General features: G+C 45.4%; 1 protein-coding gene across 8 annotated transcripts in view; it reads right to left on the minus strand.

Moving 5' to 3' along the window:
* LOC144145404 (long-chain-fatty-acid--CoA ligase 1) overlaps positions 1-20,368 on the minus strand; it is a 130,521-nt gene that overhangs the window by 21,408 nt on the left and 88,745 nt on the right. For 6 of the 8 annotated variants that reach the window (XM_077677010.1, XM_077677035.1, XM_077677028.1 and 3 more), the window contains 7 exons: positions 15,778-15,947; positions 13,417-13,531; positions 9,782-9,849; positions 8,507-8,608; positions 7,275-7,374; positions 6,481-6,653; positions 602-634 (listed from right to left, as the gene is read on the minus strand). In XM_077677010.1, coding sequence (XP_077533136.1) covers positions 602-634; positions 6,481-6,653; positions 7,275-7,374; positions 8,507-8,608; positions 9,782-9,849; positions 13,417-13,531; positions 15,778-15,947 — 761 coding nt within the window. Of the gene's footprint in view, positions 1-601; positions 635-6,480; positions 6,654-7,274; positions 7,375-8,506; positions 8,609-9,781; positions 9,850-13,416; positions 13,532-15,777; positions 15,948-16,009; positions 16,331-18,015; positions 18,134-20,368 lie in introns of those variants that run through there. The other 2 variants (XM_077677000.1, XM_077677060.1) reach the window with 2 other exon arrangements.

Genomic DNA, 20,368 nt, shown 5'->3' on the forward strand with positions numbered 1-20,368 from the left:
CTATGTCCCTCCTTTTGCGACACCTCTTATACCTGTGCTACACGGTCATTTCAAATGCCTTTGGAGGGCCGTTGAACCGATTTTCTACTGAGTGCCCCATTGTAAATACATAGGTAGGGAGCAGTTGTGGGGAAGAGTACAATTGTCAATTGAAATACACCATGTAGCACAGGCATTATTCATGCTTTGAGGATTAAAAAAAGAATCAACTCTTATCGTATAGTGTGTTGGAGCCAGGCCTTCACTTTTGTGGCACACTACAGCAGATTACCCTTGCTCTGCGGTAGAGGTCATGTACACAGGTAGTGATATCTCCTGTCCAGAATACAGAAATTTAAATGTTTTGGGAATAGTTCACCTTTAGAGAAGTGAAACTGCGCCCCTTCCTGGCCTGTCAGTGCAACAGTAGACAAACTTAATGGTATTCTTTGCGCCCCCCACCCCCTCTTTTTTTTTTGTGAGGAACCTCAATTGACAAAAATGCTCAAAACAAATCGAATCAAGTCAATGGTAAAACTGCACATGTAAATTTAAATGCTACCATACTTCGGCGTAATTATAGTGATTATTTCCTTTAGTCAGAAACAAAGAAATGTCTCACCAGGGGGTGCCTGAAGTTCTTTTCACCAAGTTCCTGGAAGAGTGAGCACATTTAAGTGAAACTAGCCCGAGATTTCATTTTCAGCCAAATTTAAAGAGGCTACACAAGGTTGAGCGCATACAGAGCACACTTTTAAGCAGAATGAATAGGATAACTGGTGCACTACTGTGTGCTACCCTAAGACAGCCAATTACCAAACTGTTGAAAAAAATGATACGAAGTTAAAACACAGGAGTGAGTGGCTGCACTGCTCTTATAGAGAGAGCGCTTAGAATTGATTCGCAGTCTAATTAGCAAAGCCTCCAGCAACGTGGCAAACAAAATGCCAGAGGTAGTGACCAGCTGTTGCTGTGCCGGTGCACTGGTTTCAAGCATAAAAAGAAGCTGGCAATGTCAGTAGCCTCTACCACAAGCTCCCGTGTTTGACCTGAAAGTGACCAACCCTGCATCTTGTCCAAAAAAAAAGAACCCAATACGAAAGGTCAGATTTATAATACACTAAAAGACGGATGTCCTTCCCCAATACTATTATTTAGAAGTGCAGATCTGAATACCTGAATGAAGAATTCATAAAGACACACAGTAAATTTGTCTCCTCAAAGTCACCATGATTAGATTGTGTCCTTTCTTTCATTGGAAATAAAAAGATCGGTAAAAAGAGAGGCTCTTGAAGGTCTCGCACCGGTACAAAAGCTTGCCCCTTGTAATGCCGAGAAAATTCAAAATTTATTCATAAGTTACCATTACTTCAACCACATTAAAGCACCAAATGTTAAAGCACCACATTAAAGCACCAAAAGCACCAGGCTTTTTATAAAAAGCCTGGACACAGTGGATGCTGTTTTCCTTATACCCCCCTTTCCCTCTTGTGTCTTAGCACTCCAAACGTTAGTTCTAAAAAAAACCTACAACAGAACATGCTCTGTGGGCAAGACAAAGTCTTGGTTGAACATCGTGATGGAGTACCATGGTGGTTGTGCACTTCATGTGCCAGCACACTCCTTCGAGCAAATCACATTGAAAAAGACTGCAATATAGACTCCCGGGACATTTTCCTGTGAATTATTTGTCATCAGTGTTGCTGTTCACAACTACGTTCATTTACTGAAAAGACATGCATGTATATACGTAAGCTCATTACAAACCTATAGATGCAGTAGGTAGCCACACTGAAAACTACTACACACCTCATTTGCCTCAAAGAAACCAAATCAATACCCTCTAGAAGCAAAGCCTTACTAAAAGTGCACGATCTAAAATAGCAAATTTTTTGCTCGTAAGGTGAAAAGCTTATATGAAAAGCTTGTATGAAAACCTTGTATGAAAAGCTTAGCCCTCCAGTGAATGGCAGAAGTGTGTTGCAAGAAACTGTCTTCTGTGTGTTTTCTTGAGAGATGGCACACACGTGTCCGGTTGACATCTTTAATTTGGAAGAAAATTTTATACAGCCACCGACCATTTATTTAGAGGGCGAAAATTCGGATGCGCTTGTTTATTCGGACACCTTCGCGGCACGGCCATTTGTCCCATTGAAGTGCATGTCTATCCAAGACACGGTAGTTCACACGCTGCACAGCCCGCCGTTCGATTTTTCGGTTTCCAGCTAGGTGCTCTTGGAATTTTTGCCACCGAGTACCACCAGTGTTTTGCAGCCCATGGACCAAGGTGGCATCAAAAACTTGAAGCTGCACTACTGACACATTTGGGCAAAATTTTTTTCAATATGGGAATTTTTATTAAAAGAACTTTCCTCCACAAGCCAAACACGAATATGTTAAATCATTTGTGAGTATGCAAAGTATTTATATAAAAATAACAAGGGCGACAGCTGCAGTAGTTTTTGTTTTACAGCAAGAAGTTTCAGATTTTCCGCGAGCTGCTCAACGCGCCAGTGACCCGAGCCAGCTTGGGGAATTTTTTTGAGAAAGGGAAATTTCTTTTCCACAAAAAAAGTCACATGTTTTCCCCTATGCACACGAAGCTATATATAAAATTTTCGTAAAAGAAAAGATATTGATAGGACACGCCTGTCCCATCTCTCGTGAAAACACCCTTCTCTATTTCAATCGCTAAGTGTGCATAAGAGGTGATGGACAATTGGTGTGAAGGCATACTTGCAGGTTGGTATAACATTTTGAGACGAGTGGGGCACTCAAAAACCTTTGAAATGCAAGACAAACCAGCTAAATTTTGATATAGTGCCTTAATTGTGGATTTTCCGGACCTGGAGGAGTACGAAAAACAGTCCGAATGAAAGAGCAGTCCGAAAAATCCCCGAGTCGCAAAAATGGACTTCATTTCATTTAAATAGCACTGAAGAGGTCGCGAATCATTCATTGCCTCACCACAATGGCTACCAATCAAGTAAAAGAACAACGTGCATGACGCGCGACACAGGACAAACCTGATGATAATGTTGCTTAAAAGTCAGCATCACCTTGCGGCTAAAATAGTGGCGTCTAAAAAAACTGGCCACGTATGAACCGTTTCCAGCTGTAGAGATTTCTTCTGCCGCAGACTACATGCAAAATTATAGCCTCCAAGATCAAAGTTTGCCACCCCAGCGGGGGTCGAGTCAATCCCTATTTAATCCGAAGCTGGAAAGGTGGCTGAGGATTCAAAATGGCATCACGCTGGAGTGGCACCGCGGCTCTGTCGCGAAAAATTTTCCCCAGAAAATCGAACTTTTGGCTTTATTTTGTCCAAAATATCTGTTTTTCGTATACATTACTCCTATGGGACAACTGGTGGTTCCTCCGGAAGGTCCAGAATATCCAGCAAGTCCGAATTTTCGTGTCCGAAAAAACGGTCGGCTACTGTATTATTTCTCCTTAACCATCTATTTCTCTACATGATATTACATTTCTACAATTACAATCGACCGAAAATTCACAAGGATGGTGTGAAAAAGGTTGGAAATGAATTTTAAATAAATTAGACCGACGTTGTAGGAAGCACCCGAAAAAGTTTATTTTTAAACCGATAATATTTTGCTTTAATGTGTGCGAATATTCGAAAATTTCGAATATTACTCGAATATTAAACATGATATATTCGTATTCGCTTCGAAAAATATGTATTCGAATTGTTTCGAATATTCGAACGGATTCGAATAATCGGCTATTATCGAATATTTTGGTTGAATAGTTTAAGGGGGGACACGTCTTTCAACTTACGAAAACCGTCGCAAATTTGTAGCACAATGTCAGCGCAAATGGGCGGTGGCAAAATGTCAGGGCAAATGTGCGAAAAAATGGCAATTTTCGGAACACTGTATCTCCGCAACGGTGCCACCGAGCGCGGCCATTTTGGTACCATTGGATCGGCCGAGCCGGTCCTTACCGTCTCTTTTATCTTCGTTCATTCACAAACGCACAAATGGCAGAAAAATAAAGGTGCACAAACGAAGTGAGATATAGATGCTGAAGCGCAGTTGGCCTTTCTGACTACGCGCATGGAAACGGACCTCCTGATTGGGCGTCGCTGCGGCATTTCAAGATGGCGGCCACCTGAATTGCGTAATGCGCGTTTCTGAGTTCATTTGCACCGCTTCGCTCGGCCAAGTTTCTGTTCAATCATGGTATCTGCGGTGGTATTCAACAGAGACATTATCGCGATGGGAATGCCTGAGATCACAAGCCATATTACGGGAAGTTGCGAGGCTGGAAAGGCGGATCGGTCACCCAACGCTTTTCGTGGGGCGCGAGACTTTACCCTAGAGGGGGAAACGCGGTGTGCGCGCTTGTGATAGCGGTTCGCGCAGTGAACTTTTCGCCTTATTTGCGATGCTTACACGCTTAGTTATTGCTAAGCTTGGCAGTAGTCTCGCTAGCCTTGGGAAAGAAACGGGCGACACGCCAAAAGCTTCAGCGCGCACGGCGTAGCCGCTGCGTGTTGGAGCATCGCCTGACTACGCAACCTGGTACGATTGAACTCCAGTAGTTGTAATTAATGCCTGTGATTTTAGATTTAATCGTAAGAGCGACCTGACGGGCCATGTCAGAAGTAAACAAAGGATGACATGTTCCGGTGTACGAGCGCCGCGATGAGGGTGAGCCATATCGCTTTCTTGCGCAACGTTTCCCGCGCACTTCGAGTAATCATGAAAACAGGTCTGAGTTAGGAATAAGAACGTGTTGACAGCGTTAAAAATGTACCTTACAGTAGTTGAATTTGATTTTATTTATTTTTTATGGAAATTATTAATACATGTACCAATGCACACATCTATAGTTTAGTGCATAGTGGCTGTGCTGCGAGGAATATTGGATGCCCTCAATTTTAAGAGTACCAAAAAATGTCCAAATATTGAAGTTGGAGTTATGAAAAATATTATGCCAAGCTTCAAAGTAGCTCATTTGTACCCTTGTGGTATGTAAACTTTTGGCACTGAACGCCTGCGCGTAAGCTGCTGCTCCAGGCAATGATATGAAGCATAAAAGAAGTCAAAGCTCAGTTTTCAAATTGAAGGAAAAGAAAAGAGTGCTTAACTTGTTTCCATGGCCATGCAGAGGGAAGTTTTGCAGTGCAGTACAAGCAACCAGCTAACCTACTTTGCATTTCAAGCCGTCTCCCCCCCTTAGTCCGCAAACTGGGCTGTGTACGCTTCACAGAGAAGCTGCAATTGATGTTTTATGGAAAATAAAAAGGGTGCAAAAGGCACTCCAATTTTAGGGCAAGGCATTCCAAAAGCCCCGTGTTAAAAAATTATGAAAGGCTACAATCCTGGCGACTTTTGATGAATGAAATCTATTTTTCAACTTCGGAATCCGTTTTCTCAAAAGTTTTTTTTTTGCTACCTACGTCTCTTGTTTTAGTGATTTCTTTGTGACCTGTAGGTGTATTTTTGATTCCATTTTTTGAGTTTCATTCCTTGATCAACAGTTCAGGTTGTGACACTCTTGGTTTTTCAGGTTTACTTTTGGTGAATTTTTTATTCAAATGGTCATTCATTGTCTATATGCCTGCTGTACATTCACCTCTAAAAAACGAAAAACTAAAAAAAGTTGTGTTCTAATAAAAAATCTAAGACTGTCAAGACCTCGTCCATTCATTTGGAAGTGCAAAGTGTTTTGAACAAGCTTTCTATCATGTTTTATAGGCCACTCAAGCTCGGTACAAAGTGGACAGAAAGAAAATTTTAAAAATAAAGAAGTTTTGAAAATATTACTTTGAAATTTTTATGTTGTTACCAAAAAAGCATTTCCGGTTGCTGTGCAAATTTTCATCGAAATTCACAAAGAAATCTAGAGGTTGATTTCGAAAGCCACATTCGCCCTTAATTATTCGATATTCGAAGCTAGATATTCGTATTCGAAGCTAGATATTCGTATTCGAAGCTAGATATTCGTATTCGATTCGAATTCGAAAAATTTGATATTCGCACACCCCTACTTTAATGGTATGCAAGACTATTTCTGGCAAATTTGAAGCAGTATGTGAAAGCTGAAAAAGTAGGTCTTCGTAAAAATTTATTTGTTTCGTGTCACACCTTGCCTGCTCTCATTTTTTTAGAATTGTAGATGACTCATTCGTTTCTGGATTTTTTTGGGGGGGCTCTTGGGGCTATTTTTGTGTCCTTGGGGCCTCTCATGCTGGTTTTACGGTGTTGCAATTAGCAGTGAAGCTCCTCTAGTACCTTGCTCGTCAATGGCCATTTCTTTTACCTCAGTAACCAAGCAGCAAAACTTTACGACCAACACGAGTGACTAAGGGGTCATCAAGGGATACTGTCTCATTTGTGCATTTTCCTTGATCAAGGAATCGTTAAATGTGCGTGTAAAATTAGCATTGTGCTGCTACCATGGACTGACACAAGGAGCAGAAGATGACTTTAAACAGGGTTTTTCGATGCACAGTAAGAGAGAGCTTGGGCCCACCTCAAGTTCCGAGAACTTCATCAGCATGATGTTTGCTTTCCTGGCCTTTTCTTTCACATCTTCAGAGACATCCTTGATGACAATAATCCGCTTCAGTTTGGGCGTCTCTTCAGCCTGCCTCAGCAGACACTCCACTTTCTCCTGAGTATCACACACTACCGTCTCAATGTCAGCTGCAGGCAAACATAGCAACAGTCGACATAAGCTGGGGCACAAAAGATCTGCGCCCACCTCTCCCCCTCCTCTCAAACACAAGACCATGCGGGACCACGCAGCGAAGCAGGAATGTGCAGAAGTCGTGCCCTGTGCGTTTCACAAAATCCGAAATGAGCACGGATGATTAGAGAAAAGCAGAGGCCTCATGTTCAAGAAAGCTTTCCTGAAGGTTCAAAAACACTTAGCAAGCCCATGATCAGGTTTCATTTCCTTAACTACATCAGCAAAATATTACTCGTATGAAACAAAGCACTAAAATTCCACATGCTCTGAAGCTTCACAGTCAACCATACGAGGTTACAAGTACATTACATAGAAAAAATGCTGTGACTATAAGCCACATACTTACAACAAATTGAATGTAATGATTTAACACCATTACGCACAGTACTCATTACAAGTAAAAGTAAAGAGCTCAAACAACACTCGTGTCCTTAGCTTTTAAAATAAACTTTTTTTTATAGTGGCAGCATAAGGGTTGTGTGTCTACAAGATTCTGCAGCTCACCAGCACGAGATACATACAGAAGAGCGAAGAATTAGAGAAAAGGATGTAGCCTGGCTACAGTGTAAACGTACCCTGGTTGATGATGAACGCACAGGCAGCAGCTCCTAGCGTATCATACAGAGGAACAATGATCATTGAAAAGTAGTAGCAGGCCTGCTCGGTGACAATCCACTGTGAATGTGATACAGAAAAAAGCATATGATTACATAAATCAGGCAACCAAATGTTCACAGCAAGCACCACAATGTTAAACTGCACATGAATGGTGCAGTGCAGAAGATAAATCCACACAATCTACCGTATAAACCGGTATATAGGCAGTTTTTTTCCAAAAAAATCCGCACAAAAGTCACCCCACGTCTTATCTAGCGGTCATTGGCAGAATGTAAATTGTTGTCTGGCAACAATGTGCAAGTGTAGTCTGGCAACAAAGTGCAAGCGTTTGCGCATTTGCGTAGCGAGCGTAGTCCATCGCCATCGTCCTTTGTGTCGGACTGCTCTTGCGCTCTATCAGGCCTTTATTTGCTTTTCGCTTTTCTCCAGTTTTTAGTCTTTTACTCGTCGTGTGTGTGCGTGCGTGCATATCTGTACGTGTCTGCTCCGAGATGAGTGGCGCAAGTCGACACCAGTTCACCGCTGCGTTTAAGCTAAAGGCGATTGAGTCGCCGAGCAGAATGGGAATATGGCGGCGCAAGGCCAGTTTGGCGTTTCGGAGAAAAGTGTGCGGTACTGGCGGAGCCAGAAAGCTAAGCTGTGCGCGTGCAACCCCCAGAACATATCGTTCCGTGGACGTCAAACGGTGCACCACGAATTGGAGAAAGAATTGGAGAACAAAGTGGACAACTTTGTTTGGGAACTTCGCTCAAGTTCGCTGCCGGTTAGAGCGGAGGCCATCCGTGGACCGGCTCCGCAAACAGTACAATGAGTGGATAGCTGGTGACAATGAAAAGACACCTATGGGCCGGCTGCGAAGACCATCCCTCGCGACATTATCAAGCTGAGTGTCCTTCTCTTGACAGTCGCTACCCGACGACATGGTTGCATGAGCGTTTAGGAAGTGCTCTATCAGCAACGTGCTGGACGGCACTGAAAATGACAGTGAGAAGCAGGCATCCTCGGATGACTCTGACAACTCCGACGAGTGACTTCGGCAGGCATAGTGAGTGGCAGTGACGGACGGGCGTCGAAAATAAATAGACATTGTGTGTGCACTTCTCTGCCGAATTATTTTTTTTGTCAACTTTTCCCACCTCAAGGTAGGGGGTCGACCTATATTCCAGTTTATACGGTATCTTTGGCTTACCTCAACACAGTTCTGCGTGTAGAGGCCAATGAAGGTCTGCTGCCCAGGCTTTTCCCCAAGTTTCACAAGGCCACAGGCAATGCACTTTATCCTTTCCAGCACCTGTTCCAAAGTGGAGAGAGAGAAAGAGAAAAAGATAATGTGATAAATGAAATCCAGTGATTAGAATTTAAGCTACACTCTGGCATATTAAAAAGACAAGAATCTGTATTTAAAAAAAAAAAAAAGACATTAGCGTAGCTTGCATTAGTGGTGCAAAGCAGGAGAAACAGCAGAGCTGGCGACCCCTCTCCCTTCATGGGAGACCCAGCTGTTGCACCTCACATGGATTGCCAAACTTGACGCTGAAACTTCTCCATGATTGGCAGGCACGGATTGTTTTGTCCACAGGCTTTCACATCTCTCCCAAAGTGGACCGCGCTAGCATGCGCTAGAACTCGTGGCAACCAGCTACCAGTCATGTTGGCTTGGTGGTATGTACTGTACGTTCAAGGTAAATTTAGCTGAGGGGAAATTTGAGTGCAGTTGACCTTAAGGGATTTTGATCCATCGGGAATGCCCTAAAACTGCTAGGAGCCTGTCTGTGGCCAAGCGCCCTTTGGAAACACCACCAGATGGTGGAACAGCTAGTGGAAGCCAATCTTCCGGCAAAGACTTTTGCCACTCAGCTGGCTACAGTGAACCTGAAAAACTGGTTCCTTCCTGCAACCCGGTTTTGCCTGAATGAGTCACGAGACAAATAAAAATGTACAGCTCACAACATTCATTGCAAACAAGTCTGCTGTATTCAATGCATGCATGGATTTCACAAAGCACCAAAGCCTCAATTTCAGCTGGTTTCAGCAATCTTCATAAGCATTCCTGAAGCTTTGTGAGAATTTTTTTTGTCATGTATAATTTTTTTCTTTTTTATTTGCTGACACTAAATCATAACGCCTACTTGTTAACTTTTTTCTTTTTTGCTCAGTCATGACTTTTTTGTTGTTTTTTAGTTTATGCACAGAAGCTCACCTGTAGTGACTAGCTGAAATTGCTGATCCCTAACACACTGATCATGAAAATTCATCCATAGCTGTGCTTTACCAACTTGCCTGAACAATCTCCCCAAATACGGATTTACTGCAACTTTTTCACAGTTTTGCTTCTGCCTCACCGTACCAGCTAGCCTGGTGGTTGCCACTGCATCAACAGTAGCGATACGAAGTTCCATACCCCAGATAAAAGCTGCCTCTGAAGGACCTACCGATAGGTATGAACATGCATTCCCATGCGTACCTGGTTGTAGTGGATCCACTTGTACTCTCCTGATCCCGGGACTCTCCATCCCATGCAAGGGCCATTATCTACAAGGGTTATTGACAATCACGTCAGCACACACTCCACAGGGCAGCATGGCTCTGACACAGACACTGCACATAAATGTGAAGCAATTTCTCAAGCAATTAAAAAACAAATTCAAACGCTGTAACGTAAAAGGCAGCCCTTGAACAATATTCCCAACCCAGCATCACTGAAACCACAGGGGAAGAAAGAACGGCCGGACATGCAACAGCTTCCTTGAGTTAAAACAGCTTGCGGGCCCCTTCAAGGCTTTGCATTTTTACCTGCACCAAGCACTGAAATATAATGTATCAATTATCAAACTCAATCTTGCAATCACAAATTCCATCACTCTATCCTACACTCTCCTTAGTTCTTTTTGAAGAAGCTTTGCCTAAATGGCAGCAACGACAGTAGGCTCTTTCAAAATCTTGTCTAGAAAGGAGCTTAGGCATCCCCTGCCAGGCCATGGCAGACGGAAGCCCACAAGATCGCCATCAAACACTCCAGTAAGACAACAACTGCCACACTTTATACGGACTCCAAGGAAGCCATAAGAGAATGCAGCGCACACAACACCCACAGCCAGAAAGTTGCAAGAATTCGTGCAGCGGCAAGAAACCTTACAACAACAGACTGGCTGCACACCAATTACCCATTGGGTTCCCAGACAAAGAAATACTCAGCAACGAAGAGGCACACAAGGCGGCACGGGAGAGCCTCTAGAAACGCAACTATCAGCCAGTGCCTCTCTCAGGACCGGAAAATGTCTTCCTTGCTCCCCAAGCGTCAGACACCCTTGCTCCAGAACGTCATCCGACTCAGATGACAGGCTTCAAATGGTGTTCGGAATCTGTTGCACTCCACTACAATTTTGATGGCAGTTGAAAAATTTGTCATTCACTTGCTAGGTTGCACTGGCACTGCTGCCCTAAATTTTCATTTTTATACTGTAGAAGGCCAACATTTAAGATCAGAGGTAATCTCTAGCAGTGGAAGTGTCGCACACATAAATAGAATTTATTTTAAACATCCCTTGAAAGCTTTCTCTCTCGCAAATTGCATGCTGCTCAAAATGTTCTCTCTCTCCACATTATTTGGATTGAACGTATAATGCTATGAATCTTGCAACAATATTTTAACTTCAGAAAAGATCAATAGCACAAAACACTTGTTAAAAAATTTGTTAATGTGAATTCAGTGTTCTGTGTTCAGTATTATTTTACAAAAGCTGCACAAAGGCACTGGGACATGGATAGAAATATTCGTGACTCAAAGGCATTTGACAGCGTCAAACGTCCTTTGCGACAATCATTCAGGTCGATGTACACTTCAACCGAATGCTGCTAAAAAACAGTGAAAGAGCATAGTATCCATATTCGAGTCAAACGACATCTGCTTCGAACGCATTCAAGATGCCAGTGGAACCCAGGCAAAAAAGGAAGCCTATACCTGACGTGAAATGGCCAAGGCACATAGAGAGTGGCATGCAGTGTTTCGTCTCCAACAACCCAAAGAAGTGGCCCTATCCCATCCCGCCATCATAAGTGGGCAATGGTCAGACTTCTAATGTATTTGGACAAACACTGCCACAACACCACACACTATGGCCTGCCTCCAACTAGAGCCCAAAGACAGGATCTGCCAACTCTGGATACCCCTACAAGTGATAGGCTGCTGACCTTAACCATTGGCCATGAGGCGATCCTGCATTTCAATAATATCCCCACTCGAAAGCTGAAACACCTCAAATCCGAAATGTTACCTGAAGGGTAGAGATGCTGGACTTAGCACAACCTATACACCATTTTCCATAAGCAGCCGGGAAAGGAGGAAAATACTAGCAAACCAGTTCTCTGGGCAGCCTGCGCGCCTTCCACTTCAAGCGGACCAGCACTGCCTGCGCACACTGAGCTTTTAATTGCTCGGCGCGGTGCGCTCCAGTGCGTCGTACAAGAGTGCTTGTCACCGTGTGGTTAGTTCTTGCAGAATTTTCAACTGTTTTAGCCTATGCTGCGATACCTTTCAAGGCGGTGACTTCGTTTGGCCAGCACTGCGCAGTCGTGGGAACAACAACAGAAAAAAGAAATCGCCCGCAGCAGATGTGTACGACATGGTGTGGCGGAAATACAGTGAGATTGTATGTTTATGCTGCATCACTTATTCATAGATGCCCAGTAGCCACATCGATTATGTCGGGGATAAACCACAAAAGCTTCGCAGTGACGAAAAACTCTCATGTCACATTGATGCACTTGGATGGCAGCGAACGGTGCAAAATCCATTTTTCACACACAAGGCTGTGGCAAAGGCAACAAAACGGGACCCCCTTAAAAGCTGGAAGTATACAACTTTATCCTTATCAAAGAAACAATATATTCGTTTGTTTCCTTGTAATCAATATAAAATGACGTACATTGTTTGGTCATTACAGCCGGCTGGCATTATAAACAATCCCATTTCATATAGCCTAACGCTTGAAAATTACGGCGGTTTATGTACATTTTTAGGTGAACTCATTACACTGCCAAACGATATGAAAGGATAACTTTCTCCGTCGTACACTGCTGGTCGATAGCAGCATAAGCATGCAGCCTGATGTGGAAGCGCAACTCGAGATATGCGGATGTTTCATTCGGAAAAAAGCTCAACCTGGACGCAACGCACATAATGGAAAACTTACGCATTCTTATGCGTTGCCACGAACTCTAAAGTAGCCGAATTCAAAACAGCTATTGCTGATCGCGTCAAGCATTCATGGTACAAGCAGAGGGTCGACAAAGATTGCCTCTGAGTGACAATGCGCAAGCATGCTCATAACTTCGGAATACCGCATTTACTCGAATCAATGCCGACAATTTTTTTTTTTTTTTAAGTAGTTTACGAAATCAGGGGTTGGCTTAGATTTGAGGATGCGGCTTTCCTGTCCCCTCTAGACACTCAACAACATCGTGCGGCTACAGGCTTGCAGCTTGCATGTTTGCAGGCTCCATTTTGCTTGTTCGAACATTGTGAACCCAGCTCTCAGCGTTCCATGCTTGTTTCCATGCGTTCCATTTCATGCGTTTCAGCGTTCCATGCGTATGTCACTACGTGACCTCGAAGCGCTCGTGTTGGCAGCACAATGGCGCCCACCAAGCGGCCACGACGACGACGAGGATGAGTGAGCATTGAACATGCTACGATGAGTACCGCAAACGTAATAAAGTGTGTTCTAGTTTCAGTCCAGTGCATTTTATCATTCGGCTTACATTCGGGGTAAGCTTTTTTTATTTTCTGACTTTCAGAATTTCGAGGCTCGGCCTAGAATCAAGGCCGGCCTAGATTAGAGTAAATACGGTACAGTTAAACCTGGACGTAATGAACCTCTATGTAACGAATTTCTGGATTTGCTGTCTAGACAAAAAAAGCGAATTGGTGGCGCCCATGTGTAGAAAGAAAAATGGTGTATAGATGGCCCCAAAGAATCGAAACTGATCACAGCTTCAGATACACCATCATTCGAATAAACATACAAAGCACATGGCACGACCTGTATGTATTATCATGACATGAAATGACATGTGGAGCAAGATGTCTACATAACTTACTCGAGACCCTGGCCCCCCTGTACATGACATCGAATAGGGTCCTGCAGTCTTCATAAAGATACTCTATGTGCTTCCCATCTGGGCATAGTCTTGAAGTCCTGATCCGTTCTAGCCCCTGCAAGTAAAAACAACAACAACAAAGTCGGGCACAATTCAGTCTAAATGACAGGTACTGACAGCTTGTGCTACCTGGAGCAGGCCAGAAAAAAGCCAAGCAGGCCAGATAAAAGCCAAATGAAGAATAATCCGTTACACTGCAGCTTCATCTGATAATTAGATGGGAACATCACAAGCTGTCCCTATACAGCTCAGCACATCAGTGAATTACATTAGCATTTTGACTTTATGGCATGAGCTTTGGTTTTCATTAACATCACCCTTGATACCACCTCCATTAGTGTGCCTTAATAAGATATACAGCAGCACTAAACTAGCTCTTACCTTTTATCATGCCTCAAATCATAGCATTCAATGATTCATTTATATTTTGTATAACACTGTGTTTATGCACCGCCCATACTGTTGGTATTTTTGGTCTGTTAAACACAAACTTCAAATATTTGGTACTGAATAAACAAATTCATGTCACCAGATCTTATAAGCACAGAAATTTAAAGAGAAATGACCCTAGTGGGGCGAAACGACTAACATCTTAAAGTGATGGCACTGGAAATAAAACAGAAGTTCGCCTAAATTTCTCAACTTCCCATAATTCTCTGGCTACTCTCCCCTACAGGTGAAGAATAGTGCCCAAAGTAAACGAGGTTAATTAAAAAAGGTAAAAAAAAAACAAAGCTGTACGAAGCCTTGAACCCTCCACACAGGGAAAAGGCCAGCAATGTTCGCAAACAGTCATCCACTTGACTTTTCCATGCATGCTGATAAGGGAAGCTTTAGGAAGCCACGCTTTCTCAAGAAGAAAGGGAAAGGAAGAACAGTGTTGGCAAACAACCACCCACTTGACCCTCACAGGCATGTTTGAAGTACACTCTTCCCATAGCTTACCACGACAAGCCTCTAAAAGATAGTAGAAGAGCCCCCGCTCTTGTCCCTGTTATCACGGGCACTCAGCCAGTTATCGGTACACTTATAATCCTGCCCTCCACTGTTTGCACAAACAGCTGAATTGCGCAACTGCCCACATAAACTCAGCCACTCCTGCACTCGCGACTTGGTGGTCAAACAAAGCATTATGTACACATGCCAGGACATAAAAGAGAATGACGCCGATGCTAACCATACACGCACACACTGTTGCACAGTAATGCGCACAACCAAAAGAAATTCTGTTGGCACTGCTAACAAGCATATTTCAAGTTCTACCTGCGGGCATTTGAAACCCTAGAACTGCTCTGAAATGAGTAGATTATATGCACACTAGGCATGATGTGTGAAAAAAAAAATCAGTTACTGTTGGATATCACAATTTTTGTTTTAAGAAAAGAAAAAAAGGAGAAATTGTTGGCTTATGGGCACTGAACCCTGAAAACGCAGCCAACCCTCTTAACCCCCTTGCCCCTGTTCCCTTTTCTTTCCAGCTTTACCTCCAAGCCTCTGGCACCCTAACCAGGCTTCTTCCTGGGCTGAACCCAAAACTAAGGTACACAAAAAGTGAGAAAACACTGCTGTGAATAGCGAATCAAATTACAGTGCCGACGTACCTGAATAAACAACCCGTTGTCAATTTATTATGATACCTGAAATTTGGATCCGTGCCCAGAATTGCAGCAACTTATTTCCAGTAGCTACAAAGGCACGAGGGGCCATCCTTTGCGATCTTTTTCCAGGTCAAGCTAGGTGCCAGTCAGAAACGTCTCTCGGTGCAACAACCCTCAGTCACGGCCATTAATTTTCGCTATGCGCTGTCATAGACAGGGGATGAGAATCAAAATAATTTTACAGAAAGAAACTCGGTGACCATGGCAAATAATTGGTTTATCACAGTGGCACACCAAGATGACTGCTCAATGCTTCACTACAAAATGTTGTCTACTGCTCCCTCAGCCTTTCCATTATTGCATACGAGCCGAGTGACATTCCAGAGTTTCAAAAAATACAAGACTGCTAACTTGGGCTCCATGGAACACCCCAAACAAAACGTACTGGTACGTATCCCAAAACAAGCCATCTGCATGTGTTGCAATAACATCAGAGCCAGGAAAACCAGTGTGCACGTACTACACAAATGCACTTCTGTTTACGGCACTGAAGCAAGCATGACCTTATTTTTTTGTTGTTATCATGAAACATATGTGGCTAGCTTACAAGGAAGCCTGTACTTGTACAACCTATATATCCCCATAAGCTTCCCGTCACACCTAAGAGGAGTGCGTATTTCGCGACGCGTGCTGTTCCACTAACCGTGAGCAGGCGGCTCTGGTTGTCCAGGCTGACCATGGGCTCGGTGGGGTGCGTCGAGCGGCCGAACATGTAGGTGAGTCCCAGCGCCGCCGCCGCTCCCGCCGCTGCCACCACGCCGTGCACGCCGCCCACGTACGACAGGTACTCGCTCATTCCGAACAGGGACGGTCCTGCGCCACCAGCCACAGGTCACTTAGCTCTCTGCTCGTTCGGGCGAAACTTTGTTTTTTACCCCGTTAGAAGAATGCTGCAGGCACCTCGCCGCATTTGAACCACGAGATGAGGGAACGTGCGAATCCCGCCGGCGCCTCGCTTTCGCCCCTCTTTCCATTTTGAATACATCGTGCGCTACGACTGAAAAGGGGAGCTGCGGAGATTTCTTAATGCTGACAAAGAGTGCGCTAGCTCTCTTTGCCCCGTGTCTGTCATGGTGCACGATGTATTCACATTGCGAATATCAACTTGCCCTATCCACTACAGATGCCTCCCAATCCTTTGCATTTACTTTTTTTCCAGTCATCCCGCATTATGACTTCCCACCACGCGATACTGCAAATAAAAAAACTACAACCGCGAGCAACTCGTGAAAGCTGCGGAGTAGCTTGAAAATGCAGGGTACGCGCGCGAGGCTGCGCTCGCGGGCGGCCCTGACCTTTGGCTTGTTCCAGAAAAGTGACTCGGGAGACCAGATAAACAAGAGTAGTTGAGAGAGGGAGGGAGCGATAGACGTTACGACAGGTTCGCGGCCTGCTCGAGCAGGACACGGAAGTGCCCCAGCGAGGTTTTCATTATGTTTTTCCCACAGCACGCGAGTGGCGCATCAACCACGTACGAAAGGCAGAAAGGTCGCAGCTTGGGCGACCTGAGCGCTGACAAAATGCGCGTCGCCTGCCGACGCAACGACGAACGTCAGGCCCCGCCTCCCGCGAAGGTCGCGCGGTCACGCTGAGCATGACGGGCGCGCACTGAAAGCCGCGTTCCGCGAAGCTAAAGTAGCGTTCCGGCCCGACACGCGCGCGGTGACGTCGCACTTGGCGCCGACAACAAAAGCAGCACGGCTGCTTGGCACATGCATGCCCGTGGCCAACCTGCTTTCGCCGAACCCAAAGGATGGTCGCCCGCAGCCAAGTGGGGCAACGCGGAGGCACAGCACGGGGTTTCAGCACAAGACACTGCCCTACTCGGCGCGCTACGCTCGCAGATGCTGCCTTGCGACGGATCGGTCTCCCCCGAACTTATCCGAGAAAAATGTTTGCTGTAATGCACTTCGGGTTCTGGGGAAGCAAGGCAACAGATCCCACAGTGACAGAAGGACACGCGTCACACGACGTGAAGTCTTCTCCGCAAGTTCAGTCACGAGAACACCGACTGCAACCTTCCCTACTGCGCAAAACACTTGCTAGATATAAAATGCGAATTGTCAATTTCGGATATTGTCACATTAAAAGACCCGACCAGTACCTTCGTTTACTACTGCCTGTCACACGGCAGATATAATGACGTTTAGAGCAAATGTGTCATTTGCTCTAAATGTCATTAGTACGGCGCTACACACGAATACCCGAATGCTTTTCCGGGCGAATGGCATTTAGCGGCTAAATGCGGTCGATGTAGTTGGGGAGCTCATTCAGCGGCCAAATGAGTAGCCTCGACAGTAGGCGCGCGTCACTAGACAAGAAAAAGTGCAGTATTACTGTAATAAACCAACGAAAAGTTTCTAAAAACTGTCACTAACTGTCAGTAAACTTGCATTTTCCCCTTCATATTGTTTTTCAAATACAGAAACAAGTGCTTAAAAAAAAAAAAAACTCGTCCCCAATCCTGATACGGATTTCTTGCGGACTTGTCTCGGCTTGTGATTCTGCTTGTCACTCAAAACGGTGATTTCTCTTCTTAATTAAAAAAAATATTTGTTTTGTTTTAAAAAACGATTATGTATAAAAACATTCTAGACGCACTTGAACTATAATTTTGCGAGCTCGCTAATCGTCAGCGCCACCACTATCAAATGACATTTGTTTCGCCGTGTAGATCCGCACGGCCAAACCGAATGTCATTAACAGCTAATGTCATTACTTTGAATGACATTAGATTTGACGTGTGACGGGGGTATAAGCGCATCTATCCTTTGAAGGTCATCCAGATTTAGCAAAACACAAAAGTCGCAGGCCTTGTCACAAAAAAAAAGACAAAAAAAGACGACACCAGCATGACGCGCGATGTATTTGTATAACTCACTTGCTACCAAGAGATGGTCATCATCGACTCGAAAAACCTCAAGACTCCACACCTCCAGCAACCACCATCCGAGAGGTCCCAATGCTGTCCTCAGCAGGCTCATTCAACGCATAAGGGGGGATGGGGGGGGGGGGGGGGGGGTGTAAACCTTTGCGTCGGCCAGCTGGCCGAGAAAGTTGGCGTTAGCTTCCCAGTAACATGATTTTCACGTTTCATTTCACTGGACTCACCCCATCCTCTGATCTCAGCCTCCATTAACAATAGCCAGAAATGTATCGTTCATGACCCCACTATGACGACGGAGGGCAGAAGCTTTGTGCGTACTTGCGTCGGCTCATCCAGCTAATAGTAAAAGTTGGCGATACACGACGCAAATGCGACCTTTTGCGCAATCAGGGTCATTAAAAGTGAGAAGCTAGGCACGAACGAGATGACATTGGAGCCACTGGCGCCCCTCAATGTACCCGTCTCCGTTTCAAACACGTCTTCGATTAACGAAGACGTGCTTGTAAAGAGGGAGCACATTTCTTTCCCGTGCACTAAAGAAAGCTCGAATTGGCGCTCCACGCGCCTTACTGGAGGGGCTCCGGGTGAATTTTAACCACCTGCGATACGAGCACCGAAAATCTCGACAGGGCATTATTTTTTTTTGTCTGTCTTTCGCCTCCATAGAAAAAAACAGCCGCCGACACTGGGAATCGAACCCGCGACCTGCGCTCAGCACCGTTCCAAAGCTTTTGTCACTGAGCCACCGTGGCGAGTCTTTCCAAGAATGGTAAACAAGCGTACACGAGTGCCCTTGTTACACAAGTTTGGTACCAAACTTTCTGAAATAAACTGAAATTTTCACAAACTTGGGTATCTCAGGAGATAAGAAAAGGGCTGGCCTTAGGTGTGGGGGTAACTGCTGCAAGCTCAATATTACAGAACGCGCCACGCAACCACCTCAAAAGAATGAACTTATCTGATGGCCACTTTTCAAAAATCTCCCACGGGTACCAACGGCTCTCAATCTGGCAGCGCATGGTACAGCTGGCTTTGCCTGATTAACCTGCAACGACATAACTGAGGCAAATTAAGTACCAATCACCCGGCTTGCGGTGGCGAAGTGCACTCACAAAGCTCAATATTTCGTTCGTGCGAAATATGAGCGGTAAATGTGTGCAGGAAGAGATAGAAACCGGATGCACTGTGAAAAGGGGCTGCCTCGTCGATGTCCGCACAGTGGGGAAAGGGCTGTGCAGCTTACGAGCTGTACCACGCGCGACGATCCGTACGGCAGCACGGAGTGCATGCAGATGGTTCCAAAGTAACGCCCGAACTGGCACAGCAGCGCGCGGGCAGCGGGGCCCGCGCACGACACGCCAGGGTGCACAGCTGCTGCTCCTGGTGCCATAGGCACGCGTCGAGATGATGACAAATGGGGAGGGGACCATCTGGCACATCAGTATCGTGCTTTTACACAGCCGACAAAAACAAACGTTCAAGAGCGCCCCTGAGAAACATTAGGGCCCGGCCACAGCTTCAAGGTGACGGTCGGACGCGACGGACCACCACGGCCGCTGTGCGAAAGCGCCTTATGATCCATCGCGCGCAAATTGAGGACTGCCGCCAGTTCTGCCCGCAGTGCAGCTGAAGAGCAGCCGTGTGTGCTCAGCGCTGCGCTCCGCTCAAAAACAGCCCCATCCATCATGAGCGGTCCACGCGAACGATCAGGTGTATTCAGCAAGCCTCGAAGGCCACTGCTAATACACGCAGCACAGCGACAAGCAGCTCGCGTGATGGTCAGCGCTGCAGGTGTCCTGTTCGAGCGCCCCAGTTTCACGTACGATGAACGCAGGCGGATCCACACTGCGACCGTTCCAATCACCCCAAGCGCAAAACGCTCCGACACCGTGGGGCTGATTTTTAACGGTGGGGTCGGTTACGAGACCCCGATGGGTGCCGAAACAAAGGGAGATGAACATCTATGCGCGCCTCTTAGCACAGGTCAAGTTGCTTCGGATCACTAAATTCCTCTTTCGAACTTTTCTGTTCGTCCACTTCATATGACAAGAAATCTGCCCATCTAAATCCGTAGGGTTCCTGTTTCCGCACGATGTGACACAGTTTGCTACCACATCTACGTCAAATGTGCCAAAAGCAGAAACGCGTAAATGCGCGTTACCGATATAATGTTAGCGCGAGACGGCAGGACAACGAACACAAGCGAAAGGTGGAACGAGCGCAACAACAAAAATCAGAATAATGCCGAGAATACGGCGCAGATATTCCACAAACGTGCTCACTGTCCTTTCACACGCTTGCCGAAATTAGTGGTCACTGGCACAGGGGTAAAGAATTTCCGCGGAAG

Source organism: Haemaphysalis longicornis, unplaced genomic scaffold, assembly GCF_048455015.1.
Source record: "Haemaphysalis longicornis isolate Haplotype H1 unplaced genomic scaffold, Haemaphysalis longicornis Haplotype H1 scaffold_1, whole genome shotgun sequence".
Lineage (NCBI taxonomy): Eukaryota > Metazoa > Arthropoda > Arachnida > Ixodida > Ixodidae > Haemaphysalis > Haemaphysalis longicornis.